The sequence below is a fragment of the Primulina eburnea genome, chromosome 13 (genome assembly GCF_022965805.1).
Source record: "Primulina eburnea isolate SZY01 chromosome 13, ASM2296580v1, whole genome shotgun sequence".
Lineage (NCBI taxonomy): Eukaryota > Viridiplantae > Streptophyta > Magnoliopsida > Lamiales > Gesneriaceae > Primulina > Primulina eburnea.
The window spans coordinates 17,514,439-17,541,138 of record NC_133113.1 but is presented as its reverse complement, the minus strand read 5'-3'; the positions used below and the strand labels follow the sequence as shown (position 1 = coordinate 17,541,138).

The following is a 26,700-nucleotide window of genomic DNA, read 5'->3' as shown; positions in this document are numbered from 1 at the left end:
GAAGTAAATGTTGTTTTTATTCAGCATGAGGAGATCGGTAAGGTAAAAATAGAAGAGAAAAAGGTTAATCACACGCCCATCTAGGAAGATAAGTCAGCGCCGAGCAAAAGAGTCCGAGGTGAGAAAAGTGAGAGGTATGATTCAAATCAATGCCTTGATATTTCTTTACTCTCCTACCCCCGGAGATTTTTACAATTTAATTCTGAATTTCAGAAGAAAAAAATTCTTGAATATCTCAAGAACCTACACACTAACATTGAGTTTGCAGATCAGGAGAAAGTGGAATTTACCGAAGGATCACAAAGAAATCTTCCTCAGAAGCTGCAAGATCCCGGTGAATTTGTTGTACCATGTGAAATAGTGGGTCAATTAGTGGAAAAAACTATATGTGACTCAGGATCAAGCGTGAATATAATGCCAAGTTCTCTCTACGAGAAACTTGGATTGAACAGGATGAAGCTCACAGGACTAAGCTTGCAGATGGCAGATAAATCGGTCAGGATATCATTGGGTATTGTGGAAGATGTTGAACTTCGGATTGATAAATGGAAGCTTCTATCAGAGTTCGTGGTACTTCAGATGGAGAATAATCAGAACATCCCCGCCATTCTAGGACGACAATTATTGGCTACTGTTGGAGACATCATTGACGTGAAACGAGGAAAGTTTACCATGGAAGTTGAAGGTCAAAAGGTGGAAATAAAGGCATCCAAGAAATCATACGACCCACCATGAACAGGATTAGTGGCAGTCGGGCTGACAACATTAAACCAAGAACTTGTTGGGAGGCAACCAAACCAGTATCTTTTTCTTCTTTCGTTATTTTATTTATTTTCAATATTATAGTTGCTTTTACGTTTTCTTGTTTTATTTAATTATGCAGGTGAAGATTAGACATTGATACGTATTTCACTCTGCAGGTAAAAGTTGAAACAAAGTGTGCAAAGAGCTCAAATATTCCTAATCTCGGGCGTACAGGTGCCTAGGCGCTACCAACCAGCGCCGCAACACCATTTTATGCGAGGATGCAGCGCCAAGGTGCCACATATTGAGCGCCGCAGCGCCATTTCATGCGAAGGACTAGTGTCGCGGCGCTAAATGGGCCGAGAATTAAGCGCTGTGGCGCTACTTAACCAGCGTCGCGGTGCTAGTTCGTTCTACAAAAAAAAAGTGCGGCCCAGACTTCAATTTCAGAAACCCAACAGCAGCGTCACAGCACTTCACCTCCTCCACCACCAAGAATTCTCCCCTCACCATAAATCCTTCCCAATTTCTCCTTCAAAACACCACACAAATCATTCTCAAACCAAATCCACCAAAATGTCTCACTCCTAGCACCTTTTTGGCTCAAAAATTTCAAAGAGAGTTCTTCAATGAGCTGATATCCGGACGTATTGCAGCATATTTTGGTTAACCTATCATAAGGTAACAGTCTTTGGTGTAGTGATTCTTGATTTTAACGCTTGAAATTTGAAAGAATTGGGTTTTGAATTACGTACACAAGGTGTTCGATGAATTTTCTGAGTGAGTTTGTTGTTGAGAATTGTTGGATTGGAAGTATTGCATGTTAGAGGGGATTTTTAATTGATTGAATGAGTTAATATTGTGGGTGTTGTATTGTTGAATATTATTTGAGTTATGGGTGGAAAATTTTTGTTGAGCAAGGTTTTTACTGAATTGAAATATGCCTCCGAATAAGAAGAGCAAGCAGGTTCAGTCAGGATATGGCGAGTCTTCTTGTAGTAGCCCGAATTCCAAATTGGGTAATTAGCGGATTAATGGTGATTAAGAAGGTTTAATGTGTAATTTTGACCGTGGTCATGATCGGACGGACCGAAGATGGTTCGGTAGCACCGAAGAGTTCGGACGATCCGAAGTGGGTTCGGTGGATCCGATCATGAGGTGTCAAGAGTTGATCGACACGTCAGTTTGCATGCAAGTTCGGATGATCCGAAGTGTAGGTTCGGTGGATCCGATCATGAGGTGTCAAGAGCCGATGGACACGTGGGAGTTCGGACGTTCCGAAGTGGGTTCGGTGGATCCGAACATAGCCTATAAATAGTGCTCGAAATTCCTCATTTTGGATGGCAAGTTCTTGAAGTTGTGTCTCATAGTTGAGAGGTTTGGAAGGTTTCTAGGGTTAGTTGTTGGTCGAGCGATAGCCAAGAGCTGCCAGGATTGGTAGTGTAGCGACGCCTGAGTTACGAGGCAATCGACATCAAAGGGCTGTCGACGGACAAAGGTAAACCCTAAACCTTTGGTAGTACTAGGGAGTACTGGTTTTGCTAGTCGAGCATGGTAGTTTCGTTCATTGAGTATGCTTTTGATGCGTAGGCTTGTTCTAGACCTGATTAGCGGTGTTGCGTAAGGCTAGGCTTGCTGTGATAGAGGTACGAAAGTACTATCCGAGATATCCTGGTCGAGTATACATTCTTATATGTGTTGCATGATTATGTGGTGCATTGATATATGTCATATGATGCATGCTATTATGTCACGTTTTATGATGCATGTTGCATTTCATGTTGAGCCGTATCTCCTTCGAGATAGCCTTTACTGTTGAGCTGTATCTCTTTCGAGATAAGCTATATCTTGTGGGGCCGCTCAGCCCTGTCTTGTCTTGTGGACGTATGGACACCGAGAGTACACAGTGGCCGACGGGTCCGGAGGGCTTCGGTGATCCAGGACATTTTAGGTCCACGTCTGTTCTTGTAGTGGATGCAGTGACCCAGAGGAGTACCGCGCGGCACTATCCACTTGGCGCCTCTAGACTGAGCATTTTGAGATCCTTTGTTACTCCTGTTTCTTGACTACCCTGGTATCATATCATAGCATGTGCATTTCATATAGGCTTGTATACTCATGCTTTTGTACTGGGCGTTCTTATCGCTCACGTCCTCGGTTTTGTTTATCTTGGACACCCCATTCCCACGGGGCAGGCCTCAGGTTGGATGGCTCAGGAAGAGCAGGAGGAGGACAGTGAGTAGCTGGTTGGTTTAGTTTTCAGTACTATTCTATTCGATATGGTTGTACCGATTATATTTTGAGTTGTTCTGATTGGGTTGTATAACTTTTGTCGTCGGCCATATTTCCGTTGTTATCTCTGATTATTATTAATTAAGTTAATTGCATGCTTAGTTCTTGATTAGTAGGTGATTCTGGAACGGGTCACTACATTTATGGTATCAGAGCATGCTTACGATTTTGGGATATAGATTCTGTTTTGGGATTTTCGTTGACCATTTTACCATTTTCCCCATTCTATCTTGTAGCGATGGCTGACCACTTTGGTGATGAGAGTAGTCAGGGAAGTGTAGGTCGTTGGGGTGATCAGGACGATCGTAGGCGTCATCGTGAACATCGTCATCGTCGGGATGGTCCTAGGCGTTTTGATTTGCACCGTTTCATTCAGATGGGGCCTAAGCCTTTAGTCGGCGGTGAGACTCCCGATGATGCTGAGGATTGGTTAGAACGCATGGAGAGTTGTTTCCGTGCATTCCAGTGCACCGAGGAGCAGAGGATGGAGACCCTTAGTTTTCTTCTCGAGGGCCGTGCGCGCAAGTGGTGGCGATCGACTTCTGCGCCGATAGTCCAGTCCCAGGGTAGGGTGACTTGGGCCGATTTCCGTGCAGCTTTCATGCAGCTATACTTTCCTCCAGCCCTTCGCCAGGCAAAGACGATTGAGCTCCTGAACCTTAAGCAGGGTAGTATGTCTGTTGATGAATATCAGCAGAAGTTCTTCGAGTTGTTACCCTTTGCTCCTCATATCATTGGCAGTTCTGAGGCCAAGTATGACCATTTCCTCCAGGGTCTTAACCAGGAGATTTTTGATCGAGTCACTGTCTGTGATAATCCTACTTCTTATGATGGGTTAGTGAACCGGTGTCGCCAGGCAGAGATCAGTCTCCAGCGTGGTAGGGCTATTCTTTCTTCTAAACCTCCGAGTACTTTGAGCCCTCGATCTCAGTCTTTCAAGAAATCTGGTTCTTCTTCTTCTGGATCTGGATCACGGTCTAGCGGTGTTTTTCGCTTTGGTAAGAAGAAGGTTTCTTGTGTGCATTGTGGGAAGAACCATCCATCGGAGCAATGCCGATCAGCCGCGGGAGCTTGTTTTCAGTGCGGAGAGATGGGTCATCTCAAGAAGAATTGTCCTCAGTTGCGAGGTGGAGCAGGATCTGGTTCCGGATCTCAGACGACTGTTCAGCAGAAGAGGCAGGGTCAGGCAGTGGGTAGTTCAAATCTTCGACCTCGTGCCCAAGGTCAGGTTTTTGCGCTGAACCAGGATCAGGCTGCAGATGAAACGGAGAGAGTCATAGCAGGTACTTTTCGTTTATGCGGTATTCCTGCTTTTGTTCTTATTGATACCGGAGCATCACATTCATTCATTTCTGCACGATTTGTTAAGCGTCATAAGTTACCGTATGTTTCTCTAGACGTCATTCTTTCCGTTTCTACCCCGATGGGTCATTCGGTGTTAGCAAAGTGTCTAGTGGTGGGTTGTCCCTTAGATTTTGAGGGTAACGAATTGATTGCGAATCTTATGATCCTGGAGATGGAAGATTTTGATTGTATTCTAGGTATAGACCTATTGACTACATACCGAGCTACCGTGGATTGTTACCAGAAGCTTGTTCAGTTTCGTACGACTGAGAGCTCTAGTTGGTTTTTCTATGGTGAGGGAGCGCGACCTCCGATGCCAGTGGTATCTGCTCTAAAAGCCTGTCGTGCTTTAGAGTCGGGCGTGGAAGGCTACCTCATCTATGCGATTGATTCATCCACAGGTAGTGTTGGTATAGAGGATATTCCAGTGGTTTGTGAATTTCCTGATGTTTTCCCAGATGAGATTCCTGGTTTTCCTCCGGTTAGAGAGGTGGAATTTGGCATTGAGTTAATGCCAGGGACTGCACCGATTTCTCGTGCCCCTATCGTCTTGCTCCGTCAGAGATGAGAGAATTGAAGCAGCAATTGCAGGATCTTCTTGATAAAGGTTATATTCGCCCGAGTGTTTCACCTTGAGGAGCTCCAGTATTGTTTGTCAAGAAGAAAGATGGATCTATGCGATTGTGCATTGATTATCGCCAGCTGAATCGTGTGACGATCAAAAACAAGTATCCATTACCTCGTATCGATGATTTGTTCGATCAGCTCCAGGGTACCTCTGTTTACTCCAAGATTGACTTGCGATCGGGTTATCATCAGATGAGAGTTAGAGATGATGATATTTCCAAGACTGCATTTCGTACTCGATATGGGCATTACGAGTTTCTAGTTATGCCATTTGGATTGACGAATGCGCCAGCGGTGTTCATGGATCTGATGAATCGAGTCTTTCGGGATTTTCTAGATCAGTTTGTTGTGGTTTTCATCGACGATATCTTGATTTATTCTCACAGTGTGGAAGAGCATATCCAGCACTTGAGGATTGTGTTGCAGATTCTTCGCGAGAAGCAATTGTATGCTAAGCTGAGTAAGTGCGAGTTCTGGATTGATCGTGTAGTATTCCTTGGTCATGTGATTTCCAAGGAAGGAATTTCTGTGGATCCCAGCAAGATTGAGGCAGTGCTGAATTGGTCACGTCCTACGACGGTGGCTGAGATCCGTAATTTCCTAGGTCTGGCAGGGTATTATCGTCGCTTCATTGTGAATTTCTCTCAGGTAGCTAGACCATTGACGCAACTTACTCGGAAGGATGTTCCATTTGAGTGGTCATCTGAGTGCGAAGATAGTTTCAGAGAGCTTCGTCGACTTCTGACTTCTGCACCTGTTTTGGCATTACCGTCAGGATCTGATGGTTTCAGTGTTTACACCGATGCTTCTTTTCAAGGATTAGGGTGTGTGTTGACGCAGAATGGTCATGTGATCGCTTACGCATCCAGGCAGTTAAAACCTCACGAGGAGAAGTACCCTATTCATGATCTAGAATTAGCTGCTATTGTGTTTGCGCTAAAGATCTGGCGTCATTACTTGTACGGGGTTAAGTTTGAAATTTTTACTGATCATAAGAGTCTGAAGTATCTGTTCACTCAGGCTGAGTTGAACATGAGACAACGTCGTTGGATGGATCTACTTAAAGATTATGACTGCGAGATCAAATACCATCCAGGTTCTGCGAATCTCACAGCCGATGCTCTTAGTCGCAAGGTGAGAGCCTCTGCACTTCAGACCAGTGCTATGATTAGTACTATCCAGGATTGTTGTTCATTGGGATTTAATTTCAAACATCGGAAAGGTATGGAGAGCATTCGTGTTGCTACCATTTTATCTGAGCCAGCTTTGTTCGCTCGGATTCGAGATGCTCAGATGTCTGATCTCAAGACTCAGAGATTAGCTCGGTTGGTTGGTGGAGATAGCAATTTCCATTATCAGTCTAATGGTCTTCTGTGTTTGTCTAATCGGGTTGTGGTACCAGAGGATGATACTTTGAGGGAAGAGATCTTATCTCAGGCCCATCGAAGCAAGTTGAGTGTCCATCCAGGAAGCAACAAGATGTATAAAGATTTGAGGACACGATTTTGGTGGAAAGGGATGAAGCGCAGCGTTTATCAGTTTGTTTCCAAGTGTCTTGTTTGTCAGCAGGTTAAGGCAGAGCACCGTCGACCGGGAGGATTATTGTTGAACTTAACTATTCCCGAATGGAAGTGGGAGCATATCGCGATGGACTTCATTACTCACTTACCATTGTCTTCGAGGAATAGTGATGCTATTTGGGTAGTGGTGGATCGACTCACCAAGTCTGCTCATTTTCTGCCATATAACCGTGATTTCACTTTCGATCGTATGGCTCGATTGTACATTCAAGAGATTGTACGTTTGCATGGGGTGCCAGTTAGTATTGTCAGTGACAGAGATCCTCGTTTTACCTCACGATTTTTGGGTAGTTTCCAGGCGGTATTGGGTACGTCCCTAAGTTTAAGTACAGCTTATCATCCAGAGACCGACGGTCAGACGGAGAGGACTATCCGTACACTTGAGGATATGGTGCGAGCTTGTGTTATGGATTTCGGACCCGCTTGGCAGGATCATTTGCCTTTGATTGAGTTCGCGTACAACAACAGCTATCATCGTAGTATTGGTATGGCACCATTTGAGGCGTTGTATGGGCGACGTTGTCGTACTCCATTATTTTGGGATGAAGTTGGGGAACGACATGTTGAGGGACCGGAGTTAGTCCAGCAGGCTATTGATAAGGTTGCAATAATCAAGAAACGGATTAAGATCGCTCAGGATCGACAGGCTAGTTATGCGAACACCAAGCGGCGACCTCTTTATTTTCAGCCAGGTGAGAAAGTGTTTCTCCGAGTTTCGCCTTTTCGCAGGATTTTGAGATTTGGTCTCAAGGGTAAGCTGTCTCCGAGATTTATTGGTCCATTTGAAATATTGGAAAGCGTGGGAGATTTGGCTTACAGACTTGCATTGCCGCCGTACCTATCAAGTATTCATGATGTGTTCCACGTATCTTTGTTGAGACGATACGTAGCAGATGAGTCTCACATCTTGCATCCCTCTGAAGTTCAACTAGATTCGGATTTGTCTTACGTGGAACGACCAGTGCGGATTCTCGATCGCAAAGACAAGGTATTGCGGAATAAGATCATTCCTCTTGTCTTAGTTCAGTGGCAGCGCAGAGGCACTGAAGAAGCCACTTGGGAGCTAGAGAGTCGTATGCGTTCGGAGCATCCAGAGCTCTTTTGAGTTATGCTTTGTATATGTTTGTGTTTTCAGTTGTAATCGAAATATCAGTTGTATTCAACAACAATTGAGATGTAATAACGATGTTGTTATTTCGTTTTGTTCATCCTCTAAGCCTGATTTCGAGGACGAAATCTTTTAAGGGGGGGAGAATGTAGTAGCCCGAATTCCAAATTGGGTAATTAGCGGATTAATGGTGATTAAGAAGGTTTAATGTGTAATTTTGACCGTGGTCATGATCGGACGGACCGAAGATGGTTCGGTAGCACCGAAGAGTTCGGACGATCCGAAGTGGGTTCGGTGGATCCGATCATGAGGTGTCAAGAGTTGATCGACACGTCAGTTTGCATGCAAGTTCGGATGATCCGAAGTGTAGGTTCGGTGGATCCGATCATGAGGTGTCAAGAGCCGATGGACACGTGGGAGTTCGGACGTTCCGAAGTGGGTTCGGTGGATCCGAACATAGCCTATAAATAGTGCTCGAAATTCCTCATTTTGGATGGCAAGTTCTTGAAGTTGTGTCTCATAGTTGAGAGGTTTGGAAGGTTTCTAGGGTTAGTTGTTGGTCGAGCGATAGCCAAGAGCTGCCAGGATTGGTAGTGTAGCGACGCCTGAGTTACGAGGCAATCGACATCAAAGGGCTGTCGACGGACGAAGGTAAACCCTAAACCTTTGGTAGTACTAGGGAGTACTGATTTTGCTAGTCGAGCATGGTAGTTTCGTTCATTGAGTATGCTTTTGATGCGTAGGCTTGTTCTAGACCTGATTAGCGGTGTTGCGTAAGGCTAGGCTTGCTGTGATAGAGGTACGAAAGTACTATCCGAGATATCCTGGTCGAGTATACATTCTTATATGTGTTGCATGATTATGTGGTGCATTGATATATGTCATATGATGCATGCTATTATGTCACGTTTTATGATGCATGTTGCATTTCATGTTGAGCCGTATCTCCTTCGAGATAGCCTTTACTGTTGAGCTGTATCTCTTTCGAGATAAGCTATATCTTGTGGGGCCGCTCAGCCCTGTCTTGTCTTGTGGACGTATGGACACCGAGAGTACACAGTGGCCGACGGGTCCGGAGGGCTTCGGTGATCCGGGACATTTTAGGTCCACGTCTGTTCTTGTAGTGGATGCAGTGACCCAGAGGAGTACCGCGCGGCACTATCCACTTGGCGCCTCTAGACTGAGCATTTTGAGATCCTTTGTTACTCCTGTTTCTTGACTACCCTGGTATCATATCATAGCATGTGCATTTCATATAGGCTTGTATACTCATGCTTTTGTACTGGGCGTTCTTATCGCTCACGTCCTCGGTTTTGTTTATCTTGGACACCCCATTCCCACGGGGCAGGCCTCAGGTTGGATGGCTCAGGAAGAGCAGGAGGAGGACAGTGAGTAGCTGGTTGGTTTAGTTTTCAGTACTATTCTATTCGATATGGTTGTACCGATTATATTTTGAGTTGTTCTGATTGGGTTGTATAACTTTTGTCGTCGGCCATATTTCCGTTGTTATCTCTGATTATTATTAATTAAGTTAATTGCATGCTTAGTTCTTGATTAGTAGGTGATTCTGGAACGGGTCACTACACTTCTACTGCCAGTTTTGATAGACGACGGTTCTGGGATGCCGTTGCTGCTGAAAATTACTCTAAATTACAAGAAAAAAGCATGCAACGGGAAAGATGGATGGATCAGAGCATCCCGGGTTGTGAGACATTGCTTCTTGCTAAGCATTTAAATTGGGAAGAGTTTGTGAAACCTCCGGCAGACGCTGTGATTTCCCTTTGTGTGGGAATTTTATGTCAATCTAAAGGTTAAACATGAGGGTTATAAAGTGAAGATTCGGGGCCGGATGGTTGTCTTTGATAGGAAAACGATCAATTCTTTGTACTCGATGCTGATTATGACACAGATGAGTACACGATGTTCATGCGAGAGGCTTATCCTTATGAGACAATCATAACCACACTTTGTGAGCTGGGCACGGTTTGGAAGCTCAACAATCAACAAGCCACGGTCACATTCCCTGCGACGTCCATGAAGAGGGAGGCATACAACTGGTATCACTTTGTAGTCTCGCGGTTGATGCCATCTGGGCATTTTTCTGATGTGACTAAAACAAAGGCAGCCTTGGTTTTTTGTATCATCACCAGAAGGACACTCGACGCAGGCCGGGTGATTATGACTTCGATGTTTCAAGCCGCTCGGAACACCTCACTGTTAGCATGCCCATTCATCGACGATCACTGACCTCTGTCTTGTAATGGGGGTTACATGGGATGATAGAGAGCCGGTATTGCATACAAAAGGCGACATCTTACTGGTTGCAAAGCTCCCGAGGGATAGGAGACAGAGACAGATTGAGAGTGGAATGACATCAGGGAGTAGAGCACAGTCACAGCCCATTCCACAGCCCTCACACACACAACAGGCAGAGCTTGGCAGTGTACAGACCGACCGCCATCATCTCGATAAATTAGAGCGCCAGATGAATAGACTACTGAGGATGACATGCGAGCAATAGGAGTACGTGCACGATTTTAATCGAGTGCTTGCACAAATTTTCCCTGCTAATAGTTCATCTTATGAGTCATTCCCACCACCGCCAGCATTTGGACACATACCTATTGAGGATGATATTGAGTATGATGATGACGAGGAGGTTGAGCTCTCAAGCGAGGACAACGAGTCCTGATGCTCGCTGTGTGAGGTACGTAATCCCCTATTTTTCTTGCTTTATTATTGTACATTGGGGACAATGCACGTACTTAAGTTTGGGGGAGGGGGGTTATTCTGCGTTACTTTTGAGCTGAAGTTTATTTTTATTTCAGTTGTTAATTCATTTTTATTTGAGGAATTGCATGATAAGTTATTCACTGCACGGTTGAGTCTAGTTTGGTTTAAAAAATAAAAAAAAAATTATTGCATGGTAGAGTCATGGACAAATCATTGTGTGGCCGATGATGAGAATGGAGTTATGGTTCTAAAAACACGTGTTTATGATAACTTGAACGTCATAATTTTTTGCACTGTCATGTTTGTTGATACTAACGATGCTTAGATATAATTTACAGACATATGATGCTAACTGGACAATGGAGATCTGATTTTTAGCAATTCTCACATGACATTAACTGACACTTTTGCAAACACAGAAACGATATAGGCAATTTTTCTCAATATCTTGGGCATGTTTTCTTTGTTTATTTTCCATTGTGAGCCCATTGAGCCTCGAGTGGATTCAGATGCTTGACTTTTCTTTGTGCACCTATCTCATATATAATTTTGATTGAAAAATGCATGTGATTAGTTTGTACGAGTTGACTAATGGATTGACGGAAATGTAGAACTTGCTTGAACACTTTTCAAGGAGAAATACGGATAATATGTGACATAGGAATGATTTAGGTAATCTTTGGAACCGTTTAAGCCTTTGAGCCTACCAAATCAACATAAAATAATCCCTAGTGTCCCATTTTGAGCCTACTAAAAATCAAGTGGTGTGTGTCGATGACATACAATTAGCCCCCACTTGTATCTTTTCTACATCCCACAACAACTACCTGATGAAGTTTATACACTTATTGTCCTACCTAAATTTTGAAAGAAATAATCTCATTGGTCTTGTGATGACTCAAATACTCCTTGAAAAGAAAAATAAAAATTAAACGTGGAAAAAAGAGTTGAAAGAGAGACAAAAGAAGAAAAATAATCAAAGGAATGAATCAAAAAGTAGTGAAAAAGAAAAATATAGGAAATGGAGGATATGATTGGGAAGAAAACAATAAAGTGGTGGTGAATGAAATGAGAGTGAAGATGATGAAAATTCGATTATTTCTCTAAAATTTTGATTTCTATACCTTTTATTGTAGCCATGAGCCATAGCCTAACATTTCAAGCCTATAAGATCTATTAACCTTATCACATTTATCCAATATACTAGTGGAGAAAGTTGTTCAAGTCAAGCCTATGGATACCAGAGAAACATGGTTAGCAAATATGAACTTTAATCATTTGCAGTTAAGCGTCTCATTGTGTAACATCATAGATTTGTAGACTTATGTTGAATACCTATTGAACGAAATAGTTATCGTCCTTTGGGATCTGTGTAAGTGAATTTGTATAATAATGAAGTGTGGTTTGAATTGAACAGAAGATCTCTTGAGTTTATAAGGCTAGTAGGTATTGTAAATTTATTTGAGCATTTGATTGGGTAAATGAACATTGACATATCACACATGCACGTGACACTTGAGTGATTATGAATTACATAAAAAAAAATGGATTAGTCGGAGGCCAAGATCAATGGTTGCATATCCATGACTGTTAGTCGTTATCATTACTTGTTGATTAAATTCCTATTTTTACTTTTATTTTGTTCGGGACTAGCAAAAGTTCAAGTCTGGTGGTTTGATAAGTGCAAGAATTGCAATTAATTTATATGTTAATCCATTTGATCTATGTTGGTTTCGAACAGAATTACACTTGTTATTTGTTGTTTTTGAGTTGTGCAGGAGATAAACAACTATTGGACGAATGATGGCGATTAGGAGAAATTTTTGATGTCGAACCATTGATGAACTGGAGCAGAAGCACCAAGGATCAAGCGCCTAGGCACCGACTGTAAGAGCCGCAGCGGAATTTTCGAGCAACAAGCACCTAGGCGCTGCCTCTCAGCACTGTGGCGCCAGATAATGCGAACGCATGGCGCCGCGACGCCACACCCTCGAGGATCGTGCGCCTTGGGCAGCGCCGCGGTGATAATGGCTGTAAGAACATAACTAATGGGCTTTAATTTAAGGCCCAGAATTGGAAATATAAAGGAAAGGAAGGTTCAGAATATAGGGACACCGTTTTTTGGAGAAGAAAGCACGGGAGAGCAGGAGAAAACACGAGGCGAAGATCCGGAGTGCGAAGATCGATCACAAATACGAGGAACGACGAATCTGGGGATGGAGACGACACTTCGAATTTGTCATCTATTCTTTCGCTTCTATATTTTATTGTGTTGCGATGTCTAAAACTTTGAACATATCTTGTTTTTGCTTAGATTTCATGAACTAATTTTCCATTCTAGAGGATGATGTAGCTTTGTCGATACGATGATTTGATGAGGTTTTTTATATGATTGAATTCCGTTTGGTTTAATGGTGTATCTTGTTTTTATTCACTGCAATTTTTTGGCCATAAATTGTGAAGGATCGTTTGCAGAGCACCTTGAAGTGCTTCAAACAAAATATTCTCCAAGAACTACAATAGCTCGTTTTCTAAGAATGTATACACCAATGAATTAGATTGAGTTTGGTATAGAATTAAGCGAAAAACACTCGAAATAATCTTTCGTTAAGAAACACTAATATATTTCTATATCCTGTGTAACTGAATAACTAAAGGACTATATTATTTTTTGCATTCATCAGTTCAGTTATGGTGAGAACTAAGCCGACGGATGCTCTAACTAGTTAAATCGGTTTGAGAACAATAGTTAAACAGTTAAATACACAAGATATGTTTATGGATGTTCGGAGAAATAATTTCAAATGTTTTTCATGCTCTTGCTTCGACTCGGAATAAATCAACATGCAAAGAACATGGACTATTATTTAAATATCTCAAACAAATTTGAGATCAATTAAATCTTTACTTGAATTTACTCAAGCCCACTAGTTGAATAATCATTTCCAATTGGGCTCTACAAGACACAATGTTATTTAATTAATTCAACACTGAATTAATTTAATTATTTGGACTATACTAGGTACATTAGTATTTAATTAATTCAACACTTGAATTAATTTAATTTAGTCCATAAGAATGTTTATGAAAATCAAAATTTCCAAATACATTATGTATTTGAGCCAAATTTTAATTTAGGAACACTTCCACAAATTAAAATTTACATTCCTCATAATCCTCTTATAGAAGTCGTACTTCTATTTTTATTTGCGCTTACAAACTCCATTATAAGTCGTTCAACACATTGAACTATTTTTCTTCTCAACGAGATCTACAAAGTTAGCACTTGTGTGACCCTCAATAGTTCAATGATACAACTAGCAGTAGGTTTACATCTCAGTGTGATTCAGGACTAAACATGTCTTTATATGAGCATACCCCAATTGCTCCATTCTTATTTATCAACTCCTTGATAATAAGAACGTCAGAAGTCAAGTCTGATAGTACTCGACTAATCATGTTAAATGCCTATCAGCATCGCTTACATGAATCCCTAGGTATCAAATGATAGTGCCTGCAAGAACCATTTTATTATGGTTAGTGTACAGTACGGTCCCTTCATCTCATATATCTCAACCGATTCGACAACTACTAGTATATCGAGGGTTGTCAAAGAATCGATACTATGTGTCATGTCGTAGTTGCATCGATGGTGTAATCTAAAAAACCCCTTTATTAATTATCACCAACACTCTGATCAGATATTTCAAACTATATATACATGAGAACACATAATATATCCATACCCGAAGGTAAGCGGTGAATCCTAACTACAATGCATCGACTCCTATATGTTTCGACAAAACACTCAATCTTGCCACCTGATGACCTCATATGAGTCGGTAAACAAGTCAAAGTGCAATGCTAGCATATAGAGTCACAATGTTGTCCCAGATCATAAGGCCTAATGGTGTATAACCATAAACTAGGAAATTTCCACTCAATAATTGAGATCCACTTAGAAAGTCCTTTATAAAGGTTTGTTCAGTGCACTCTACAAGGAATAAGTATCTGCATGCTCGGACATCATAATGTCCCCTACCAATGAAACATGGTACTCACATCGCAGATACTAGTCTCAAACTCAAGCGGCTTTTATTCTTCTTGGCAGCGGTTGAATCGACTAGGAACTGTTTAGAATATACAGTATTCCAAATATGAGTTTCATGATACTCATCATATGAGAATCTCATATTCTTTCTACTATTTTTATATTCAAGGACTTTATCTATGCAACAAGCATGGGTATACAGATAAATATGTGCTAAAACAATATTTTCAAAAATTATTAAAATAAAGATTGTTTATAAATAGAATTTCAATGTGAAACATTGGCCAACACTTGGCTCAACGGGCACCTACTCTAACATAAATGTCATGCCCGGAAATCGAAGTGTGAGATACATGGTGTTGTTCAACAATCACACAATTTAAAAAACGAGCCTTGTAGTACAGTATAAACCAAACCAGTTTATTTCATAAATACCATAAAATTATGTTGTATTAAAAACTTAAATCTCCAAAATAATATCAAATAAAACAAATATGACTACGGAGGCGTTTTATTACTATATTCCAATAACAGAAACAAAAGACCGGTCTTCATTGATCGGGGAGTTATCACCATCCTCAAAATACTCTTGTTCCACTTCTTCAACTTCATCTTTGTCCTTATATGGGGTGAATGTATGGGCGAGTATTTTGTGAAATAATCAGCAAGTGGGGGTAGTTTGAGGCATAATGACATATATACTTGAAATCTTAACATAACATATCGTAAGCACCATCGTACTTCACTTAGTGTCATGGCATAAATCATGGTAAGCATTAAAATTCATCTATTCTCCATGGTTTAATTATATTAATCCTTACTTTTTACTCTTCAAATGAGGCGAGGACATATAACGTGTGGGGACCCGGGCTCTAACTCTATTCTTTTGGGATTTAATTGGATCTTTGTTCGAAAATGTGGGTCAAAATTTTGCTTTTAACATTAATTCAAATGTATAGATAAAGCATAACATGTCGTTAACTGAAATTAAACAACGTAATGTACATACAAGTCTGTCTAGTACAACCATACACTAGTGTTCAATGACAACTACAAACATAATTGCCACAAGTCTAGTAGAAAACACTAGGAATCTTCCACGCCCGAGATCTCCACGCTATCAACTCTCTCTTCCTCGTCGTGACCCTGATCCTGCCCCACCTGTTGCCATGCACATATACAGACACGACAACAGCCGGATAACTCCGGTGAGAACATATCCCAGTATAAAACATGGATGCATGCAATGTCATAATCATGTACAATGCATAACATAAATCAAGTAACATGAATATACATCTAAACATGTAGTAGAATACAAATCTGTATTCGACATTTCACATCTTGACTCGACTCTTTTCTAATCTAGGGATCCCGGTGTGAATAAGACGGTCTGTTACCTACCCAACCACTCGGGGCAACGGTACGTCTTATTCCTAGACTTCGGTCAACTCTGTATCGAGGGTCTACACATATAGCAAATCTGCTCCTATGCGTCGATACACCGAAACGTCTAGTTTTGGCAAGTCTGCCAATCTCTCCTATCTCAGGACTCGAATATAAATCAATAAACAAGGCATTACATAATCAATGTAATAACAATCTAGTATGTGATTTAGGGAAACTCGTATCAAATCTGAATCGAGTTGTGCAATCCCGTGACCACATGAATTATACCTTTCTTGTCGCACTGTCTGTCGAGATCTTGAATCAAATGTCAAACCTGTTACTTCAAATCTGAAATGGCGATATACAAATGTTCTATATCAAACCACAACTCAAGCAAATCTTGGAATAGTCAATAATCAGTCTTGCTACAAATTGACGGCATAACGGCGTATTCTCGCAATACCGATCAACTCAAACAATAATACACAATCATAATTCATTCCCAACAACTCATAATCTCATCTACACCTCAATCCACCAGCTAAAATCTGTAAAATCTTCACATAATACATGCTGGAATTTCGAACAAAAGCATACGATATCCGAAAATCAATCTGATAACGAATCTACGATGCTCGATATACCAAGAACACATATTTCTAACAAAATCATAATTTCCCCAATACATAGATTTCGAACCATGCTGAAAAGGAGATATACTTACATCCTTTTGAAGCTAGTGAAGCAAGGAACTCAAATCTATACTTGGACTAGAATTTGGATGGGTAAATCTTGCACAAAATGATTTCTAAGCCATGAAGAAATTGAGATATCTAAGCTTGCTCTCGGTTCATCCTTGCTGAAAGTGGAGCAGAGTGATTCAGCATCAATCCATATATATATATACATGCCATGTGTCAACATTAAAATCAAAGGTGGCAATCTCGCATGCAGACCGCGGGTGCGGTGTCTCAAGAGCGCGGGTGCGCTATGCTCACGGCGAATTAATCTAACATTGCAGCACCTAGACCGCGGGTGCGGCTCTTGCATGACCGCTGGTGCGGTCTCAGCACCGCGGGTGCGGTCTTGCACGCACCGCGGTGCGGTGTTGCTTCGCACATTTCCCTCAACTTTCTGTCACCTACACCGCGGGTGCGGTAGTCTTAGCACCGCGGGGGCGGTGTGGCTTCGGCCATGCTTCAAAAATTCCACTCTAAATGTCATGCATTACCATAGCTTCGAGTCAACACAACATCAATGACAACCGATAATTCTCGAGCCTTACATAACGGTTACAATCTCAACGTTTAAGGGCCCATAACATATAATAGTTCTAAATCCTTCTCATATTCATTTGAATCCTAACAGTTCAAAAAAACATAGGGTACTTTCAATACAAAACGAAATGAATAATTCATGCTTGAATGACACTTTCGAAAACTGAAATAATTCATATACAAATTATTTTAAAACGTAAGCCCATTTACAATTATGCTAAAAATTATGAAGAAACAAGTTGGAATTATATGCCAAAAATCAGTCACCTTATAGAAACGTTTGCGACTTATTGAACTGTTGGATCGAGCTTAAAATTATACGGCACAACTCACAAGTAAGTAAACTATATTGTGAATGGTGTGAATCGGGTTTGGAATAAATTTGGACCAGTTTATCGATGAAAAACAGTATGTATGCTAATCACTCCTAGGATCTGAGAAGTTTTCTCGAGAAGACTAAATACGAAAATTGAACAGTTGGATTTGGCATTCAAAGGAGAAGACAAAAAGCCATTCCACATCAAAGGGAACGAAAGACCTTTTCGGAGGTGGAAGAGTTCCAGAGGTCAGTTATGGCTCTGTCTCGGTCCACCACTGGATGGGAAAACCCCTGTGTCTACGTCATCGACGAGATGGTCTCGGGACCCCATTTCCCAATATTTAAATCATGAGATAGTATATTTTGAATGGTGGAGATAAGATTCTACAAATTTTAGCGATGAAATTAATTTTCTGAACTTGGACGGAATTTTTTCCTGCAAGGATCACTCGAAGATAGAATGTTGCTTGAAAATTTGACAAAACTGGGAGACATAATTCTTGAAATTTATGTGCTTGTGAGGGTGTGAATTTCAAATGAATATTGTCTAGTATTTATAGGCGTGGATGTTATCTAGATAAACATATCATCTTCATGTATAAATTTTGAACATAGATCGTGATCTAGAGGTTTAAATTTTATTCTTGGTTGCATATTGATGATGATTAAAATTGACTTATCTTGCACATATTATTTCGATATATACATCTTGATATATATATATATACACAATTTCGAAATTCATGTATTTTTATGTTGAAATTTTGAATTATTGGACACAAATCTATACAAACTTGAATACTTATCCAGTACAATTTCGAGTAGTTTAAATACTGAGTTAGAAAAATTTTCGGGTTTTACATAGGCAAAAACCAAAGGTATCCAGATTCGGATGCCACAATGATTTACCATGACAAGTTCATGATTGGTCACAAGGACCGAAATTGAGATGAAAATCCCGTATGACTCTTGGAGCCATTCAATTTAATATTGAATTTCAATCAAAATGGTCTTCTTTTTCTAAAATAACAAGAACAAGGTTTATACATGACAATACAAGCCTAACCTAACCATAATGGGCTTAAAATAAGCTATATTCTACTTTCTAAATAGCCCACAAAATTAAGTTAAGAAAATTTAAAATATAAAATAAGAAAAAGCTTGCTAATATGTAATCCACAGTAAAATCGATCCACTAACAATTTATTACAAAAATAAAGAAACCAAAACTAGGAACGAGAATCAAAACCTTTTTGGATTTTTATTTCTCTAACAATCCATGATATGGCTTGGCTCAATCCATGAGACTTGTCAAATTTGTGCAGCTCATTCTTACTTCAGTCGCTCTTGAAAGCTCTTAGTGGATCCATTTTTTTAAGTCATTTGCTTTTCGAAGGTCGTGCATGAATCTCACATCATTTCCTCTTTCTTTGAAAACTTTAGAAAGTAAAATCAATCATGAATCCTATTTTAGGTAAATAAGATATATGATAGAGATTTTCTTATTCAAAACTCTTCAAAATCAAATATTTTCACACTTGAAAAATACCACATTTTTTGATGAATTTTCATTTTTTCCGACTTTTAGATTAAAACAAACTAACGAAATAATAATATCGACTGAAAGGAATATTTTATTCCTTTATTATTTTGTTAAATTGATAATATCAATTTAAGATTTTGCCTTTCTAGACTAAAAAGATTTTATTTGATTTATTTCTAGATTATCAAATCTTGTTTGATTTATTTGTAAATGATAATATATTGGTTTACTAATATCTATATGATAAGATCTTGATTGATATATGTATAGATATTATATGATTTGTTTTAATATGATTTTTATCTCCAAGATATTTTATCTTTGTTTAAAAGAATTTTATATCTAATGAAATCTTGTTTCCATATTTTTTAGGACTCTTTTATGGAAGTGTTTCTAGGTCAAGCATTGGATATATATACATAGAGGATGGACGGCCGCAGTAGAGTTTTGAGGAGAGAGTTGGAGAGTTGAAGCTTTTCGTGTGAGTCCTTTACTGTGACTCTTTCGTGAAGTCGGCAGAAAAGCGCATATATAGAAGAAAAATACAAAAGCCGAACCTATATTTTGTTGAGGCGTTTTTGTGTGATTGATTCACTGTTATACCGCGTTGTCAACACTCAACAACAACACTGACGCAGAGTGTTGATCGAAGAGTGTCGTCGTTTGGTTTTAAGCAACACGCTTTTTATTTTATGCATATAGTTTTTATTGGTTTGTTTTGATTCATTTTTAATTCCTTGGAGTGTCAAGGAATTTGGTTTTGTTTTCTCACTAGTATTGTTGTTTTTGGTGTAAACGATTTACATAATTTTTCTAGTGAATTTTTTGTCATGAGGCACCGCACAAGTATTCGTACTTGTGTATAATTTAAATCAGGTGTTAATTTATTAAAGTTATATTTGTGTGTTAAATAATTAATTTTCGTTGTCGTGTTGTGTACAGTGTTGACAACACCGGACACAACACTAACTTCTGATACACACATTATAATGTCTCAATTGATTTCATGTATAACAATTCCTTACAAGTGGTATCAGAGCCAACGCTTGATACACTAAGTGATTGATTCTGGTTTATTGTTGTTGTTTTTTTTTTCACGAAATTTACCAGAATCCCGATGGACATATTATCCAAGAACACTGCTGTTTTGAAGGAAAAATGCTGGCTACAAGTCAACCCGCACGGTGTTGCCGCTGGTGTTGCAACACCAGGCCGCAACACCACTTCAAAATCCTTGTGTCTCAATGCTAAATCTCACAATGACTCAGGTAATCATGAAATCCAGGATACTGATTCTGATGAACTCACCTTTGAAAGTGTGCAGGCTATGTATGAAGAGTTGTATGATGATTGGCTTAAAAGAAACGAGACAAATTCAATTCTTTCAAAAGAAAATGTTGAGTTAAAAGGCAATTTGTCTCGACTCGAAGTCGTATTGAGTAAAAAGGATCTTGAACTGTGTAAAGTCAAGGATGAGCTTGAGAAGGCCTCAAAGACTCTTGCAAAATTCAACTCAAGTTCGTCAAAACTTGACTCAATGCTAACTATGGGAAAGGACAACAGAACTGGTCTTGGATATGTTGAAAGCGCATATGAACATGGTGAATCTTCCAACTCCGGATCAAAATCAACTGTGTTTGTAAAGGGAATTAAAGACAATTCTGTCCCTTTAATGGTGAAACCTCCTATGGAGAATCTGCCAATCTCAAAGCTAGCATCGGAACAAAGGCCGAAACAAAATAGAGCTTCTTCCTCTCCTTTGAAAGTTGATCCTCCAGTGAAGATATCACAAATCAAGAAACCAGTGTCAACTTCCAAACCAAAGCAAAGAAAGCGACATTTTATCTGCCACTACTGCTATAAGCCTGGGCACATCAGACCCTTCTGCTACAAACTAAGAGACGATTACCTGAATTGGAAATCAAATCGGGTGTTGCCCACCGTGTTATCCAACACCAGGCGCAACACCGCAGTCAAGAAATCTTCCACAAGGAAAGTTTGGGTACCTAAAACTGTTATTCGATGCAATATCATTTATACTTCTTTAAAAACTAACATTGCAGGTGTATGGTACTTCGACAGTGGGTGCTCACGCCACATGACCGGATCTAAAGAACACTTCACGGATTATGTTGAAATAAAAAGTGGGCGTGTAACCTATGGTGGTGGTTCCAAAGGAAGAATTGTAGGCAAAGGAACCCTGAACGTTGATGGGCTTCCTGAACTTCACAATGTTCTACATGTTGAAGGACTTAACTCAAACTTAATAAGCATAAGTCAACTTTGTGATGATGATTTACATGTTAAGTTCAATAAAAATAATTGTGAAGTTTTTAATGATGCCAATGTTTGTGTAATGTCAGGTACTCGTTCTGCTGAAAATTGCTATCAATTGGGAGAAGGTGATGATTGCCGAAGTGCCAAGGTGAGTGATTTAGACATATGGCATCAAAAACTGGGACACGTGAGTATCAATACCTTGAAGAATCTGTGTAAGTTTGATGATGTGAGAGGTATGCCCAATTTAAATTTAGGTGTTGTGTATGTCTGTGGTCCATGCAAGAAAAGTAAACAAACCCGTGTTGCGCACCCGGTGTTGCAACATTTTGGGACAACACAATGCCTTGAACTTTTGCATATGGATATACTGGGTCCAATGGATGTTGAGAGTTTGGGTGGTAAGAAATATTCGTTTGTTTGTGTTGATGATTTTTCTCATTTTACTTGGGTAAGTTTTCTTAGAGAAAAATCAGATACATTTGATGCTTTTAAGAAGTTGCATGCTAGGATAAAAAATCTGTATGATATGAGGGTGGTTAAAATAAGAACCGATCATGGTGAGGAGTTTGAAAATTCTCATTTTATTTCTTTGTGCCATAAGAAAGGTATCACTCATGATTATTCATCTCCGAAGACCCCTCAAAAAATCGGCATAGCTGAAAGGAAAAATCGAACCCTCCTAGAAATGACTCGGGTCATGCTTAGTTCTAAGAATGTGTCAAAATGTTTTTGGGCCGAAGCTTTAAATACGGCATGTCACATTTCCAACCGTGTTTATTTAAGGAGTGGTTCTACAATGACCTCATATGAGATTATAATGGGAAGAAAACCAAACCTTAAATATTTTCATATTTTTGGATCTGTAGGTTATGTGTTGAATGATAGAGATCATCTAGCTAAATTTGATTCAAAAAGTGATAAATGTCTTTTTCTTGGATACTCTACAAATGGTCGTGCTTATCGTGTATTTAATCTGAGAACTAGGACTACAATGGAATCAATTAACGTTGTTTTTGATGATCTTACATATCTGACAGTTAAAACACCGGAGGCTGATGTAGAAGAATTGCTGGATATAAGTGAGGCACTGACCAGAAATAGTGTTGAGTCTGGTGTTGAGACCAGTGAAGCAACACCAAGCACAACACCGCCTCTGAACCAACCAGAAACCATGGATAATGATAACGATGATAATGATGATGTGGTGATCAATTGTGAAAGAGAAATTCCCAGCAAGATTCAGAAGAATCATCCATCATCACAAATCATTGGTGAATTACATGATGGTGTGCAAACAAGAAACAAAGAAAAGATGGACTACTGCAAAATGATTGGTTTAATATGCATGAGCTCCACGTTTTCCCAGGTAAGTCACTCGTGTTTTGTGTCTCAAATTGAACCCAACAATAATAATGATGGTACATTGTGTCAACTCAAGTGTTATAGACATTTCTAAGAATCCTATTCAACACACTCGAACAAAACACATAGATATAAGACGTCACTTTATTCGAGATTTGGTTGAAAAAGGCATAATTCGACTGGAATTTGTTAGGACTGAGAATCAACTGACTGATATATTCACGAAACCTTTGGATTTTGAGAGATTTTCCAATCTTCGGAAATCTCTCAGCATGTGTGTACTTTAAACATTTGTTCAGTGTTGTCCATGGTGTTGCCAACACCAGAGACAACATCCGTTTGTGCATGACTATTTTTAGGATGTTAGGCATACTGCATAATCATCCTATTTATTTGTGTAATGACTGAACAGTGAAGGCAAATTTCTGAAAGGTACCCTCTGAGTGTTCATACTTCCAATCGTATGTTGAGAAATAGTTTTTGCTCAAATCCAAGGCATTGAGTAGTTGAGGACATTCATGAAAATCGTGATCTTGTCTAAAGTGAAAAAATGACTTGGAAAATGTGAGCAAAAGGAGAAAAACAGAAAAGAGGTAAATAAAAAAAAATTGTTTAGAAGAAAATGGAAAAAGCTACTAGAGGAGTCCATTGAAGACCGTTCTTCTAGTGTGGGAGCTACCACTTCTAAGTAAAAAGTAATGGAAAAAGCTACCTAGGGGAGTCCTTTGAAGACCGTTCTTCTAGTGTGGGAGCTACCATTTCTGATTCAAAAGAATTTTATGGAAGTTTGAATAAAACTCAGTGGTGTTGCCTGGAGGTGTTGCCAACACCAAGTTCAGACACAACACAATTTATACACTGTCTGACATTTCGATATCTCATCATATTGGAGGCATATTTAGGACATGCATATTGATTTTTGTTTCGTGAATTCATCATGTGCAGTGACATATCAGTATTGACTCATGACGGTTGATGAAAACCTTGATTACCTACATTTTGAATTTATGTGACTACTTGTGTCAGTGGGTTATAATCGACGTGGGTTTTCATATGATATTCTTTTGAAATCGTCGTAACACGAGTTTGAATCAATTTTTCTATTTGTTTTTGGGATAGAACCGTAATTAGTGTTTCGGGTAAATTTCGAACATATTACCTTCACCGTGCAAATTCTCTGGAGCTGAAGGATTGAATCGATTTTCTTTTCTAAGAGTAAATATGTTTTGTTGTTGTTAAATGCCTGATAATTACTCTTGCTTGTTCTCATTTACCCTCACAATCTTTCTTACTCTCGTGATTTCTTTGTGGTTTTTTTTTTCTGTGCTTAACTCCTGATATATCTTTATAATTTTCTCTCACGTTCTACACATAGCTGAGTATAATCTGCTTTTGGAAGTTGGCTAACATTCTGGCCAAAAGGAGAGAGTATGAGGACCAAAAATGCAAAACAATGATGCTGAAGCATCTGGAGTTGCTGAGATTGAATGAATACTTATTCTCTGTCTGTAATGTTGTTTTTGGGTTGCTCTTATTTTTTATGTTTTCAGTTGTTCTAATGATGGTGTTGACAACACTGTCAACAACATCAGTGCTCTTACATGTTTAATTCAGGGGGAGACAAACCTTGACTCAGGGGGAGAAGACAGGGGGAGCTTAATGACGGTGATGCTTACCAAGATTATCATTTTTGGATGTTTTGTCCAGAAAGGCAAAAAGGGGGAGATTGAAAGGAATATTTTATTCCTTTATTATTTTGTTAAATTGATAATATCAATTTAAGATTTTGCCTTTCTAGACTAAAAAGATTTTATTTGATTTATTTCTAGATTATCAAATCTTGCTTGATTTATTTGTAAATGATAATATATTGGTTTACTAATTTCTATATGATAAGATCTTGATTGATATATGTATAGATATTATATGATTTGTTTTAATATGATTTTTATCTCCAATATATTTTATCTTTGTTTAAAAGAGTTTTATATCTGATGAAATCTTGTTTCCATATTTTTTAGGACTCTTTTATGGAAGTGTTTCTAGGTCAAGCATTGGATATATATACATAGAGGATGGACGGCCGCAGTAGAGTTTTGAGGAGAGAGTTGGAGAGTTGAAGCTTTTCATGTGAGTCCTTTGCTGTGACTCTTTCGTGAGGTCAGCAGAAGAGCGCATACATAGAAGAAAAATACAAAAGCCGAACCTATATTTTGTTGAGGCGTTTTTGTGTGATTGATTCACTGTTATACCGTGTTGCCAACACTCAAGAACAACACTGACGCAGAGTGTTGATCGAAAAGTGTCGTCGTTTGGTTTTAAGCAACACGCTTTTTATTTTATGCATCTAGTTTTTATTGGTTTGTTTTGATGCATTTTTAATTCCTTGGAGTGTCAAGGAATTTGGTTTTGTTTTCTCACTAGTATTGTTGTTTTTGGTGTAAACGATTTACATAATTTTTCTAGTGAATTTTTTGCCATGAGGCACCGCACAAGTATTCGTACTTGTGCATAATTTAAATCTGGTGTTAATTTATTAAAGTTATATTTGTGTGTTAAATAATTAATTTCCGCTGCCGTGTTGTGTACAGTGTTGACAACACCAGACACAACACTAACTTCTGATACACACATTATAATGTCTCAATTGATTTCCTATACAACAATTCCTTACATCGACAAAATGAAAACTCGATTAAATAAAGACACAAAAAGAAATGATGACTCAACAAAACGTTTTATTTTTATAAAATCAATGCTCTGATATTGTGGGGACCGGATGCTAATTCATTTCTTAATTGTCTTATAGAATAATTGGGTCAATTAAATAAAATGAGTCTAAATTTTTTTTTTAAATATACAAGCGCGGAACATATTATAATCAATCTAATATAAACATTAAAAGTAAAAGTACAAGTCTTGTACAAATACATTAATGTCAAACTAGGGTTCAATCACTATACATCAAGTGTTGAAACCTATTCTACTTCTGGGTCCGGATCTCCACGCTAATCTTGATCTCTCATCCTCTTCTCGACCCTGATCATGTCCCACCTGTTGTCATGAACACATACAGACACAACAACAGCCGGATAACTCCGGTGAGAATATAATTCCCAGTATAAACCAAGTATACATGCATTTCATATAAAAACATATAAGAAAGTATAAACAGTTATCAAATAAAACGTATCACAGTCTGTGAAACATAAATCAAGATAAACTGTAAATCAAACTCGATAACTCTAAATCTCTGACTCGACTCTGATCTAGTCTAAGGATCCCGGACGTTGGCACATTATATCGAATATCTGCAATAGGAGTCGATCTACTCCTAAGCACATCGATATATACTGAATATCAAATATCTGCAATAGGAGTCGGTCTAATCCTAAGCACAACGATATAAATCAAATATCGACTATCTGCAATAGGAGTCGATCTATTCCTAAGCACATCGATATATATCAAATATCGAATATTTGCAATAGGAGTCGATCTACTCCTAAGCACATCGATATATATCAAATATCGACTATCTGCAATAGGAGTCGATCTACTCCTAGCACATCGATATAAATCGAACATCCAATGTCTTGGTACATCTGTCGAAGACTAGGCACATCTGCCCATTACTCTTTCTCGATATCTATCTTCTATTCTCTGTTTTTCTATAAATCAATAGAACAAGCATGCACAATCAAGTAATACAAAGGTATTAAAACAGTACGAAGCAAGTATGTGGTTTTGGGAAACTCAAGTCAAATCTAACACGAGTCGTATCTCCCGGTTTAATATTGATTTATACCTTTGTTTTGTCGGGTTCTAGCTTTGATCTGTCTTCAAAGTCTTCAATACCAAATCTGGAATGACATATTCGAGGAATACAATATCAACGTATATCCCAATCAATACCAGATATAATCAGAATTTAATCTAATTCTGTTTCAACGGCATAACATCACAATCTCGATATACCGGCAATACAACATCAGTATATACCAATCTCAATAACGTATAATCAATCAATAACACAACCTGATACTCTCAA

General features: G+C 39.0%; 1 protein-coding gene across 1 annotated transcript; it reads left to right on the top strand.

Annotated features, from left to right (window-relative positions):
• Positions 1–20,124: 20,124 nt before the first annotated feature.
• On the top strand, positions 20,125–24,741 carry LOC140810325 (uncharacterized). The gene is made up of 7 exons (XM_073168201.1): positions 20,125–20,524; positions 20,723–21,277; positions 21,371–21,685; positions 22,154–22,653; positions 24,025–24,077; positions 24,200–24,360; positions 24,671–24,741. The coding sequence occupies exons 1-7, from the start codon at positions 20,125–20,127 to the stop codon at positions 24,739–24,741; spliced, it is 2,055 nt and encodes a 684-aa protein (XP_073024302.1).
• Positions 24,742–26,700: the final 1,959 nt, after the last annotated feature.

Excerpts from the sequence above, each read along its gene's own strand:
- LOC140810325 (XM_073168201.1), top strand. The coding sequence starts at position 20,125 with ATGGACATATTATCCAAGAACACTGCTGTTTTGAAGGAAAAATGCTGG. Across the intron at positions 21,686-22,153 it reads GGATGTTGAGAGTTTGGGTG|GTTATGTGTTGAATGATAGA; the intron begins GTAAGAAATATT and ends TTGGATCTGTAG. Across the intron at positions 24,078-24,199 it reads ATTCTGGCCAAAAGGAGAGA|TTGTTCTAATGATGGTGTTG; the intron begins GTATGAGGACCA and ends TTATGTTTTCAG.